At 32.4% G+C, this 14,272-nt stretch overlaps 1 protein-coding gene across 19 annotated transcripts in view; it reads right to left on the minus strand.

Annotated features, from left to right (window-relative positions):
* The window catches only part of LOC143252947 (uncharacterized), a 229,411-nt gene that overhangs the window by 73,302 nt on the left and 141,837 nt on the right, over positions 1-14,272 (minus strand). For all 19 annotated transcript variants that reach the window (XM_076505869.1, XM_076505868.1, XM_076505867.1 and 16 more), the window contains 2 exons: positions 13,137-13,237; positions 11,398-11,488 (listed from right to left, as the gene is read on the minus strand). In XM_076505869.1, the coding sequence (XP_076361984.1) occupies positions 11,398-11,488; positions 13,137-13,237 (192 nt within the window). The remainder of the gene's footprint in view (positions 1-11,397; positions 11,489-13,136; positions 13,238-14,272) is intronic.

Here is a 14,272-nt window from a genome sequence, read left to right on the forward strand (position 1 = left end):
AGTTTTATGAGGCATGTGTGCAATTATCATTACAAGCACACAACTATAAAGAGATGGGTTGTGTGTCATCACATCAATTGTCAGTACACTAGATTAAAGTAAATTACTGTGAAGTGGCCATCAATAATATGTTCTTTGTTGCACAAATAAACTAGCATTTACTGATTGAGCTCTTAAGAAGAAAGGAAGTTTCCTTTGAAACCTTATAAATCTAAGCATTTCAAATTAGATTAGTGAATCTCAAATAAATATATGCACCAATTATTAAAAATTTAATGACACTGACAGAAGTTATGCAAACATATTTAATCACAGAAATAGTTTTCTGCTCAAAATTTTAATCAATATTATAGCTATTTCATAAACATATACACACACACACACACACACACACATTTATTTATAAACAAATTACTGTCTACAGCATACAAAAAGATTGCAAAAATAAAATTTGAAATATTCATAACTAAAAATACAATAAGCATCTTCCAGAACCTCTCTACAGGGATATAGATATACATTACACTCAATTTCATTCAATAGCAATATGGAGTCCTCAAATTACAAATGTACTGCTTACATAATCACACTATTTGCACAAATATCACACATACCTGAATGGATTCACATGTAAAATATCACTTAACAGAATACCTTCTGCTGCTGGTACTGTTGAAGGACTGGATTTTACTTCACATACAGGTTTCAACTGAGAAGAAACTCTCTCTTCAGGATGGCATGTAATTAAACTGTCAGAGAAAACAGTTCTGTCTGGTGTGGTTCTTTTTTCAGTGGATTTATTTTCAGATATAATTTTCATGGATTCTATAGATGTAACTTTCAGTTTTTCTAAGGCTTCAACATTTTTCTCTTCAACCTCCAATTCTTTTTGAACAGGCTCACATACAATCAGAGGATTGATTTTTAGTTCTAATAGCTTTTCTAACTCTTCTAATTTCTGTTTACCCAAATTTGATTTTTCTACAACAAGCTCAGGTTCAACCATGGGCTTGAATTTTGGTTCTATTACATTTTCCAGTTCGTCAAGTATTTTTTCATCCACTTTTGGTGATTTTATGACAAAATCAGTCCCAATAACTGATAAATCTTTGAATTTTGGTTCTTTAGGTTTTTCTTCTATTCCTGTTATATTAAAAACAGATTTAGGTTCAACTACAGGATGGTCTTCTTGCCCTGTGAATTCTAAAGATTCTTTAAATTTTTGTTGTCCTTCCTGTTGATTAATAACAAGCTTAGGTTCAAACACAGATTTGACTTTTAAATCTACAGTTTTTTCTTGTTCTTCATATCTCTTTCCTTCTTCTAGTGATTTTATGACAAGATCAGAAACATCTACAGGTTTAACTGTATGTTTCAAATATTTTTCAACTCTGTCATGTTCAACAGCTGGCTCAGTGTCAGCTATGGCTGCGACTTCTAATTCTTTTGTTGTATTTGCTTCTTTAATCTCTTTCTCTTCATCTTCTAGTGATTTCATGTCAGAATCAATTACAGATAGATGTATAATATCTGGTTTTGATTCTTTAGGTTCCTCCTTTTTGTCTTCTGTTAAATTTGGAATTGGCTCAGTTTCATTAACAAATTTGATTTTTGTTCTATTGATTCTATGGCCTTTTCAAGTTTTTGTTGTTCTTGTTGATAATCAACAAGCTCAGGTTTAACTATGGACTTGACTTCTGGTTCTATAATTTGTTTAAATTCTTCATGCTTTTTTCCTTCCTCTTCTGATACTTTTGTGACAAAATCAGTAAAAGCTACAAGTTTGATCTCTTGTCCTTCTGACTGTAAACACTTTAGTTCTCCTTCACTAACAATAAATTCTGGTTCAGTAATAAGTTTGGTTTTTGACTCTCCCATTTCTTCTAGTTCTTCAAGCTCTTTCCTGTCCTTTCCTGGTGGTTCTCTGATATAATCAAGAACAATTACAGATTCAACTTCTTCAAGTTTTTGCTCTTTTTTTTCTTGATTGACAACAGGCTCAGCTTCAACCATAGATATGACTACTGATTCAACAAATTCTTCACATTTTTGTTCTTCTTGTTGGTCAACAATAACCTCAGTTTCATCAACAGTCCTAAATTCTGGTTTTTCTAATTTTTCTAATTCTTCATGACTTTCATCTTTCTCTTCTGGAGATTTTGTGACAACGCTAGTAAAAACTAGAGGATTAACTACTTGTTCTTGTGGTTCTTGTTCAACAACAGGCTCTTGTCCAACAATTGGTTTCACTTCTACTTCACCAGTTGTCACCAGTTTTTCAAGCTCACTGTCTAGTGGTTTTATGCTAAGATGAGTTACAACTGTAAGTTTGGTTTCTGGTTTTGACTCTTTAAGGACCTCATCTATTAAATCTACAACAGGTTCATGTTGTGTCTCATGTATGCCTCTTGATTCCACATATTTTTCAAGTTTTTCTTGTTGTCCATGATGGTCAATGGTAAACTCAAGTTCAGTCACAGGATTAATCTCTGGTTCTCCTATTTCTGTCAGTTTCTTAGGCATTTTCTCATCTTCTTCTGGTGGTTTTGTGACAAGATCAATACCAAACAGAGGAATAATTTTGGGTTTTAATGCTTGTTCAAGTGTTTGTCCTTCTTTCTGCTTAATGACAACAAGCTCTGTTCCAACAATGGGAAAAACTTCTGGTTGCACTGATTTTTCTATTTCTTTACTCTTTTTATCTTCCTCATTAACAGCTACAAATCTGACTTCCTGTTTTGATTTTTTTAGTTCTTGCTCTTCTTCCTCTACTACTTCTACAACTGACTCAATTTTCACTACAGGTTCAACTTCTGGCTCTCCTGTTTTGTCAAGTTCAAGTTCTTTTACTACCTCTGCTGAAAATTTTATATCAGAATCAGTAACAACTAAAGGTTTGAACTCTAACTTTGATTCTTTAGGTTCTTTTTCATTTTTTTTAATTAAATTTACAACTGATTCACTACCAAGCACATGCTTGATATTTTGTTTTAGTTGTTCAGCTATTTCATTAAGCTGTTGTTCTTTCTTTAGTTTAGATCCTTTAGGTTCTTCTTCATCTATTAAATCTACAAATGGCTCAAGTTCAACCACAGATTCAACTTCTGTTTCTACAGATTTCTCTAATTCGTCAGTTTTTTTGTCTTTTACTTCTGACTTTTTAACAATGATTTTAAGTTCACCCACAGGCTTAACATCCAATTCTATAGTTTTGTTTTGTTGTTCAAGCTCTTCCTTTAATGTTGTTTTTAAAATAAAGTCAGTTTCATGATTTTTTTCTAGTTGTTGAAGTTCCTCTTTCATTGTTGCTTTTAATATGGGCTCAGTTTCAATTGTTTGAACTGTTTGTTTGAAATCTGATACCATTGGCATTTCTTGTTTTCTTATTTCTTCTTTGTCAAATACAGGTTTAACTTCTTGAACTTCTATTCCTGGCATTTCTTCAGTATGCTCAAATTCAAATGCAACAACTGGTTTTAGTAGTTCTTCCATTTCTGGCTTCTGATCTTCCATTTCTGTTTTCTTTAAAGTTCAGGCTCAATTATAAACTTATCTTCTGTTTCTTGTGTCTTTTCTGGCTCCTCATCATGTATATTTGTTTTCATCTCTGTTTTTACAACAACATATTCAGGTTCAGCTACAAACATAACATCTTGTTTAATATGTTTTTCCAATTCTAGAGGAATATTATATTCTTTGTTTCGTTTTTCTACAAATGGTTCAGACAGATTTAATGGCATGGCTTTTGGCTCTTTAAACGTTTCTTCTATACCAGACTCAAGTTCCAATGAAGGCTCTTTTTCTCTAAAGAGACTCCGACTCAGTAAAAAGATTCACTTCTGCTTTTTTTCATAATTGCATCTTTTGACTTTTCTAGCTTTTCCCATTGTTCAGATCCATCTTTTCTGCAACAATTTCCTGTTCAAGCACCAACTTAAATTCTTTTGACTGATTTTCTAGTTTTTCTAATTCTTCAAATGGAGATAACTTTTCTTCCTCAAATTTTTCTATTTTTTCCCATTCCTGATCTTCTGCTTCTGTTTCAGAAACAGATTCTACTGAAACAAGAGTTTGATCTTCTTGTATTTCTTCCAAAGACTTTTCTAATGATTCAAACTTTTCCTCTTCTTCAAGTGGTTGTGATCCAGTTATAGGCTCAAATTTTAAATGTTTTAATGGTCTTTCTACTTCTTTAGGTGTTTGTGATCCAGTTATGTGTTCAAATTCTAAATGTTCTAATGGGTTTTCTACTTCTTCACATGCTGACATATCTTCCTTTTCAGTAACTTCCTCTGGTTTTTCCAATTCTTCCCATTTTTCTTCTTTACCTTCAAATTCCTTTAAAGTTGACTCTTGCTCCACAATATATTTGACCTGCAACATGTCTTCACTCTCCTTTACTTGTAAAATTTCTTCCTGAGAAGTTGAAGTCATCCTTTGCTCAGTCTTCAACCCATCTTTCTGATGATCCTTAACTTCTTTCCAAGACTCTTGCTGTAGTAGTTGGGCAACTGGGAATTTAAAGTTCCATTGATTGTTTGACAAGAATTCCAGTGAACTAAGTTTAATCTTCTTTCATCTCAGATGATGAATTATGTATTAGACATCTCAGCTGTTAAGGTAGGATCAATGCTATCACCAAGAAAGCACAAAACATTGCAATATTTAAAAGCATGAGCAAGAAACTGCTGAAATACTGGCTAAAAAAACAAATTGATATGCAGCAAGCAAATACTACATGCAACATAAATGCTTATAACATGCAAAATTTTAGTCAAGGCATGCAAGATACAAATAATAAGATGATATTTATGAAAGCGGAAAAATCATACACATTAAATTTGGGAACAATAAAAAAAAATTACATATTATACTTCTGAAAATACTTATAAATTATTCATAATTTCAGCAAAAAAACAAATAAAAGAGAACAACCATGCACAAGTTAAATGAAAAACGATCCATAGACTATAATAATACCCCCCAACACGTATTAAGGTTAAGAAAATTGTTTGACATAAGATTGACATTTCTGCTAATAGCACATTTTCTATGATATAATTATGGTTATCTTTCAAATCACCATAGCTTTTGTTGTTTGATGGACACAAAGGACCACCTTAACTTTGTGCAGCCCAAATCTTCAGATTATCATATGTATCAAGACAGTTAATAAGTTTGCAATTGTTTATTAATTATTTCATTAAATATACATTAATGAAGCTTCTCTGTTCATTCTGCTGGGAATGCCAGGTGGTGATGGTAACAAGTTTATAAAATCTTGTATTTTTTGTCAATTATACTTAAAAAAAACTTTCAGACACGCTTGATCTCACTATCACAATAAAATATAAACATGGCAGAAAATTACTGAAACTTGACTTGGATTTTTCAGATGATTAAGACCAGCAAATTAAAAATAAAATTGAACTTTATATAAATATTACCATCCAAACATTGGTCTGGCACAGTTAAGCTGACAAATTGCTATAAAAGTAAATATTGTAGTAAAACCCTAAAATATCTAAACACTGACAGATTATAATTTTAAAAAATAAACAAAAAATATTTAAATCTGAAGTTTTAAAATAAGACTTAGTGACCCAACCAACAAAGTAATCAGAAAAATGAAATATAAGGATACACAATGTTTGTAAATCTCCACTTTACCACATAGTACTTGCCCAGAAACATTTGCAAATTGCCAAGTATGCTAAATAAGCTAGATATAAGGTCATTAAGTAAACAATTAAACTTCAATGAATTCTTACAGCAGGGCTATAGATCAAGCTTCAGATACTTTTTTTATTAAGTAACTATTATTATAGACATTATTGTTACAAATTAGAGAATTCCTACTTATAGTTTTTGATATTCTCTTCTGCTCATATAAGCTCAGAAACTTGAACTTGACAAGCTGATTTCTCCAACAGAAATGGTAAAGAACTTCAAACATTAATTTTTATAAGAAATAATTTTTCAAATGAACTCTTACAAGTCAAACTTTTAGAATGATAACAGAAGTTAAAATTATATTAAACTGGTTTTTGAAACTCAGGCAAATTACACAAGTTAGTTATAACTGAATGTTTTACACGTGTAACTCACTACAACACTTCTGCAAAGCATAAATGGTTAAGCAGAACTTTACAACAGTCTTTATAAAACAATATATTTGAATTTTGTTTAAATAAAATGTTACCTATGTAAAACATTTAATGTTTTAACAAGCATCCTGTTAGTAAAACTGCACAGGCTTCTGCATTGTTAAGCATACACGTGGTTAAAATTATCTCATAGAAAATTGAATAATGTATATAATAGTACATTAATTATTGTGATAAAGATCAGCAAAAACAATACTGAAAATCAAAATTAACACAACTATTTCAAGGAGTAAAAACAGTGTTGTAAATATGGTTTTATGGGTGATAACCTGTTATTATCATCTCTTTTCTTCTGTCAGCAAGTACAAGTTAAACAAACATATTCAGTTGTTAAAAATATATTTAATTAGGTACCACTCAGAAATATTTACTTCTCATCAGAGATCAAACAATATTTTTTAATAAAATAATTTATACATGTAACTACATTTAACCTTTACTTAAATATTCTTTTCTACATTCTAAATATATCAAAACAGGTAAAAATACTAAATTTAATTAATTTATAATTTTCCCTAAAACTATTATAGTATTTACAGTATGTCTTTATTTTATAATCTCCAAATACAAATATTTAAGTTAACTTTCTCAAGAAAATAAAAAATTCTTATACATATAACTGTCTCCAGATATGTAATACCAACTTTATTAGTGGACATAGCAGAGATTTGAAAAACAAAAGATAAACACTATTTCTGTAAATATTATGGTTGAGATATGTATGTATACACGATTTTTATCTATACAACTTAATAAATGATAACACCAGACAATTACAAGTAATATCACAGTAAAGATAAATAATTTGTATATATGATTTAGAGGATGGACTAATCTTTTGAATTTTTTTATTTTTGTCCTATAAATGAGACCCTAACATAAAAAAAATTGTTGTTGTTTTTTTCTATGTTAACTGTTCCCTAAATTACACATTTATTTCCAATAACATTTCTCTTTGCTGACTCTTAGAGCTATTGCTTAGCTGCCATGGTTCATCTTTGACAATTTAAGATTTAGTCTTATTTTGTCTTGCTTGCTCCATTCTTTTATACCTCACTCAATTCCTTGGTGATATTTGTCTCATGATACTCTACACTTACATTAATGCAACTTCTAACCTGGTACTGTACATAAGCACATCACTCAGATAACATTATCACTTTTTGACACTGACTTAACCTGTAGTCTCTAAGATAGACTCTTTAGTGGGGAGAAAGGGTGGGAGAGTGAGAAAGTGAATAGGTGTTATTGGAAATACATTTTTAATTTAAAAAAATGTTAACATCCCAAACGCACATACTTTCATGCCCCCTTATAACTAGAATCCACATTGAAAAGGTGGAAAGGCCAATGGGAGTATTATCCATACAAAAGGCATCTGCACAGATCATGGCTGCGTGAACAGAAGGTTGGCATTCTTTTAAGGAAACCACACTACATTTATAACAGATATGTTCTTCATATGGAACTTAATTTGTGTACCATGGGTGGAAATTTATGTGATTTATTATTAGTACTGGCCAGCCCCCAACCAGATAGCTGAGGTTCCACTGCTCAGGGTTGGAATTATAAGGTCATGGTTCTTATATCCCACCTTGGTGATGAGGGCAATTGAACTGCAATATATACATATACATAAACACTCACAATTATGAGGAGATCTCAACCTGCAGCTACAGAGTGATACACTCTGATCTACTAGAATCCCAAAGAGAAATAAGCAACACTGCAATAAATAAACCTTCTCCTCAACCTGAAAAAGTCCTAAAGGCAACAACTAGGCTTTGAATGATGGGATCTTGTATGCCTTACTGAAAGATGATGACTGATGACATATTAAATTGGAGCAAAAATAGATGTTGCAATCCTGAAAAAAGAATCTGCCCGAGTTGTACCTGAAAGTAGAATTAGGATGTTATGGTCTAACAATGGACAACATGGTGCCAGCTGTATCCAGCCATCCACAGAATGGATGTGCACAATACAATGAAATGGCAGGTGAAAAAACATGACTCCTGTAACACAACAGAACCAATGTGAAGCCTATGCAAGACCAAATGGGAAAAACCACAAAGTGCAGTACCTAACTATTGTGCACCACAAACACATAGAGTAGTGAGATTCCACCATTAAGGCAACATGCATTCAGGAGCTGACTACAACAAACATGGACACTTAAAATTCCAGTAAAAGAATCAACACAGACTAGGGAATGAGAAAACTTTGAACCTTAGAGAGTCTTGGCATCGATATAGACAAGAAAGATAGATGACTGAACATCAATCTCCTGTCTACATAAGCCCAACACCTGACAGGAATAAAAACTCTGAAGAACTATACTGACTCTCTCACTACTACCAGACCAACAAAGTCAGATAACCCTAGAACCAAGTTTAAACTCTCAATGAACTGTGGAAACCTTACAGATCAGATGGATAAAAGTATGAAAGATATGAATTGAACGACAAATTATGATTCAAGGACCTGCAGAGCTCTTGAACCCATGGTTAAGGTTACCACAAATCCAGAAATACTTGAAACCAAACCCTCACATCCCCTAAAAATGTTCAAAAATCAATAACACTGCTGACAGTTCAACTAAGTAGTGGAAACCTTGAATATAGACAGAATCTATTCTGAGTACCAACAAAACAAGGAGCTAATGTCAGGGGTCAGAACTCACAAATAGGTCCAGAATTATGATCCCTTGTAAAAGCTGTTGAAATTGTACATTCAAACAACAACTGGGAGGATTGTAAAAGCCACAAAATTCAACCAATGCTCATGATAAAAATGGATCCAGCTTCTAACAAAATGAAGCAAGAGGAAACAAAATGTTGAATTTACATTGCTAGACTGTAGATTTACTCCTTACTCTGTCTCAACAGGGGACATAAATATGTATACGTATAGCTTTACTTCAGAATCCAAAATTTGAAAAATAGATGGATTATCTGACAGTTTAAAAAATGCTTCCAGCTGGTAGTGGTAGGTTAAATCACAAAGTTCTAACAACATGTAAGATAAGGCCTAACTGTTTCTTCACATAAATAAGAAGTAAATCTTTCAGCATGAACCACAATAACTATGTATAGAGAAAAAAAATTAAAAACTTGCTCCAAGATCTTTCATCCATCAAGTAAGTTGCAGGCTCAAAAGTAACTGGGAATAAGCCCAAAACATCACTTTTTGAAGAATTAATAGAAGAAAAATGAATCAAAGGCAACTTTGCCCAAAGTGGCCTCTTTTTCATTTTACATAAGCCATATAAAGACTGTGTTGATTACCACTGACTGGAACAGAATTTTATGAGGTAAAGTAGGTTGTTTTGTTAGAGTAAAGCAACTTTGGCCATTTGCTGTGTGCACCCTAAGGAATCAAACCCCATATTTAAGCACTGTGAGTCTGTAAACTTACAACCGTCTCAAAAGTGGGCTGAAAATCCAACAAGGTTCAGAAAAATTGGTACATAAAGTATCTACAAAATTTCTAGGATAGCCCTCAAATGCAGCCTCACAGTCTTCCAGAGGATCACCACAGATTTGAATATATGTCTACATCTCACTACAAATAAGATCACTGATGGTCTCAACCAAGAGTGACTCTCTCCCTTCCCTAATTCTTGTGCAAAACTAAATATCAGAGGTGAGAGAGGAGAGATCCAAATTGCCTCCATGCTAAAAATAATAATCCAGGAATTCAAACCGGAATTGGCTTACTAGTCAGAAGAAGAAAGATTTTTTACATTAATGTTATTATGAAAATCAACTGGATAACACAATAACATTCAAAGTATCTCCAAACAATTGTAATACTGAGAAACCCATTAGTGATGCTCTACTGAGAAAAAGTGATAAAATTATCTGAATGAGGTGCTTATTTACCATACCAGGTTAGAGGTTACAATGACATAGTAAAAGTATCACAAAATAAATATCATGAAGTGCAAGTGAGTGGAGTATTAAAGACGGCAGCAAGCGAGTAAAAATCAGACCAGTACTTAAGATGGCAAAGAAGAAACCCTAGTGGTTAATTGCTACATGTGTCAACTGAGGTAAATATGTTTTGGAATATTTACTTTCCAACATATATGATTGTTATTTTCTTACTTAAGTTAATTATTAATAATCTTTGTCTTTATCATAAAATTGATTCATTGTAATACTTACTATTAAAGATAATACAAACTGTATAAAAAAAAAGATGTAGAATATTCAAACCATCCTGACAAATTAAGTTTAAAACTTTTGCATGCTGAACACATCTCTTAAAATACTTTTAAGTTTAAAAACAAAAATTAGTCAAGCAAGAGTATTTATTATCGAACATGTTACTTAATTTTGAAACAAATAAATACACATGTTATAAAAGAAATCAAAATATAACTTTTACTATCATAGAGCAATTTATAAATTTGAAAGCTAGCCTATGAAACTCAAATTTTAAGGTTTTGGGAAGTGCAAAGTAAAATGACAAAATGTAATGTGAAGAAATCTGTGTCCTCCCCTATGAGCAAGAATAACTGTGAAATAGATGGTTCTTGTATGGTGATAGCTGGCAAGCTTAAACTACTCTTCTTTCCATTGGTATTAATATAAAATGTGAAAAGCAACTTACTTATGCAGGAATATAAAACAAAACAACTTAATCCCAGAATATGTGATAGATTATATGAATGTTTGTGTAGATCTAGTAAAAGCAAGCATAAAAATGTTACAGGTTTCAGAAAAACACATATACATACTTTAACAATATTCCCTGCAATAGTTTAGCAATGATCTATTTTTATTTTATATTTGAACAGTTAGACTTTGTCTAGTTTGTGTTTGATATCCAAGCTGCAAATTACTAAGGGATGAAAAAGATAACATCAGTTTAAAGACACTTGTATTACGCATTTTATATCACTCAACAATTGTTTTTACCATTACTGAATAATCTCAGTCTTATTAAGAAGATGATAACATAGCAAACTTACTGCTAGTTTTGACTCATAAACGAACACTGAAATACAATCATTAGCAAAACAGTTAAGATAATGCTTAAAATAAGGTTTAGAATCACTAAGTCATGACAAAATAAAAAATATTATTAAAATAATTTTTAAAATATTTACAATTGTAAAACTATCAGATATATAATTATTTATAATTAATCACAAAAATTATAATATTTGTCAACATATTTAGCACAACACTTTACAGAAATATATTCTGGTGATAAGAATTACCTTCTTCTTGTTTCCTTTCCTCTGGCGTGAATGGTTTCTTTTCATGGAGTGAACCAGCCTCGCTGCTGGTTTCTTCAGCTGATTCTGCTTCCTATAAAAGTTAAGTAATGTGTGTCACTTGGACTTTCTTTCATAACATGTGAAAGCATCAAATATGACAGGTGATTGTAATATCAACACAAGAGAGTTTAGAATACAGTATGATGTTTCACTATGTTGAGGTTAATTATACTTTAAAAAGTCTCATCCTGCAATGGAATACATTCATTATCATTAAGTATTTCTTGAAAACGTTGTATGCTTTGGTCTATAGCATTTAAAGCTCTCACTATATAAATATTTCTAAGTGGAAAAACCTTTCATGTCCTTCCAGCCTTAAGTTTAATCATAGTTGTTTTGCGTTATCAAAGGGTAGGAAATTCAGTGTGTTTTGTTGTTAAGCACAAAGATACACAATGGGCTATCTATGTTATGTTGACTACAGGTATCAAAACCTGATTTTAGTATTAAAAGCCTTCAAACTTACTTCTGAGCCACCAAGAGAAATTCAGTAAGAATCAGATATCTATGTCTACACACATGCACAATATGAGGCTAAAATATCAGAATTAAAAATATATACCATGAAAATTTCCTGCATTTAGTAATTAGCACAATCTTTATTAAAGTCTACTAGTTTAAAAAAAAACACTTTAAAAGGTTTTGTTTATCGTACCATTGATTCATTATACATATAAAAAACATTCAGGTTAATTATCAAATGATCACACACTCCCTTTTTTCTTATACCAGTGCATTACCACACACTTTTCATTCTTAATTTGTTTGTTTCAAGAAAAGCTACATAAAAAACTAACTTTACATAACTTTCCATAACCTTGTAATGATACATTAAAGGAAAACAAACAATAACAACACCAACCAAAAACACTTTAAATGCTTTTGTAGAGGGTACCAACACATGGAGTGTTTTTGTGGCTTATACAAAATATGAATCCTTGGATTCACAGTACAAACATGCCAACCAGAAAGAAACAGCTGGCAACTTTTACCTAATGTGATTTGCTTCTAATGAACAACTTTTAAGGTAAAACCTTTTTTAAAAAAAACTGAAACCCACTGCTACATACATGTGTATGTATAATGATGATCTGAGCTTTAGTAGTCTACAGTTTATTTATACCAGCTAAGACTACAACTGACTTCAGCTAAGGCTTCAATGCCATTATTTTATTGAGCTTGGAACTTTCAGTACGGCAAATTATTAAATTAAAAACTCCTATACAAGTGTTTCAATGCAATCAATCATTTAATCGTGAATTATTGTTAGATACTGCATTACTTTTCACAAAAAGTGAAATCACAATTATTATGAAGCAAAAATAGATACTAGTCCTAAAATATTTATATCAGTTTTTGCTTCTAGTAAAGTCATCTGTTTTGTACAGGTTTAAGATCAGTCATAGGTCAGTCACACTGTAAAAATTACAAATACTATATTTTGAACTTAAAAAATAATCTCTTGCTTCAGGCACTAATTAATGATAATTTGTCTGTTTTCTTACTTCACACAATAAATGTCTGACAAACTAATTTAATTATTATAATTCTGCATTAATTTTTTTTAATACTAAAATAGTTTTTAGTACAGGCTAGAGCAGTTAAGCAACTACAATCAAAGAAAAAGGCAATCATACATGGGAAGAAGAAATCTTATTATACAGATGCTTAAAACATACTTTCATTATGTCCTGTTCATCATAAGATACATCAAGAGAAATGTCTCGTCGCAATGATGCATCCCTTGAAGACCCAAGTTCATCTTTGAAGGCATCAAATCCTATAAAAAAAAAAAAAAGAACTGCTCAAAATATGAACTGAAGCAATCAGTAAGCTGAAACACTAAAATATAAGTGAAAAAGTACTCAGGAATTCTTCACATTTAAACATTTTTTATTGAACAATAGTTTGGTTACATTGCAAAAGCCATCATCAGGCTTAGGTGATTCCAAGTTACTTGGGTTGTCCAGTGGGTCACAAATCCTCTCTGCCTTGACCCTTCCAGTCAATGGAGGTTGAGTGTACATTTGCTAATATTGCCTGTTCTCAGCTGATTCCTGTGGTATCTATCTGGTCCTTTGTTGTGGCTGTCACAAGAGATGCCAAAAGGGGACCTGAGGCTGAGAATTCTATCTCCCTCTTATGAGTGCATGAGAGACTCTCTGATGCCCTGGCATGCTGACTGCTGGCATAAGAGTTTTATATCTCGAGGAAAGAGTGATATCTGGTCTGTTGGTTCTGCTGCTGCTGCAAGTTGGTCAGCCTTCTCATTGTACTTGAAACCACTGTGGTCTGGGACATACACAAAGGTGGGAGATTTATCATGGAGATAAGGCGCAGCCTTCCTCCACCCATCAGGTAGCCAGTCACTCAGGATTCTCTGCAACACTGCCATTGAGTCAGCAGCAAACACAACTGTGGTGACATCAGGGGATTCTCAGACAAGCCATCCAAGAGTTTGCTTCACAGCCTCAAGTTCCATCAAAGTGTTACTTGTATACTGGGCGCATGCTCCAGACTTCTCACTTATGGGTGTGCCATCCAGAAATGCAGCAAACCTCCAACCTGCTCTCATGATCTCTGGGGTGAATGAACTGTCTGTTGCAATGATGAGATTTCCCTTCTGGCCAAGTTCCTAGAACATCTCCTGGCATGCTGCTTCTGCTGCCCTTGAAGCCACTCTCTGTAATCTCTGTTGAACTTGACAATTACTGCAGGTTGGCATGGCCATTCCTCTTCTGCAGACCAAAGCCATGAAGGTTTGTTGGAAAGGGAATATGAATTGCAGATCTTCTTGCAAGCCAGTGCAGTGACT

The sequence above is a fragment of the Tachypleus tridentatus genome, chromosome 6, assembly GCF_004210375.1.
Source record: "Tachypleus tridentatus isolate NWPU-2018 chromosome 6, ASM421037v1, whole genome shotgun sequence".
NCBI classification, from domain to species: Eukaryota; Metazoa; Arthropoda; class Merostomata; order Xiphosura; family Limulidae; genus Tachypleus; species Tachypleus tridentatus.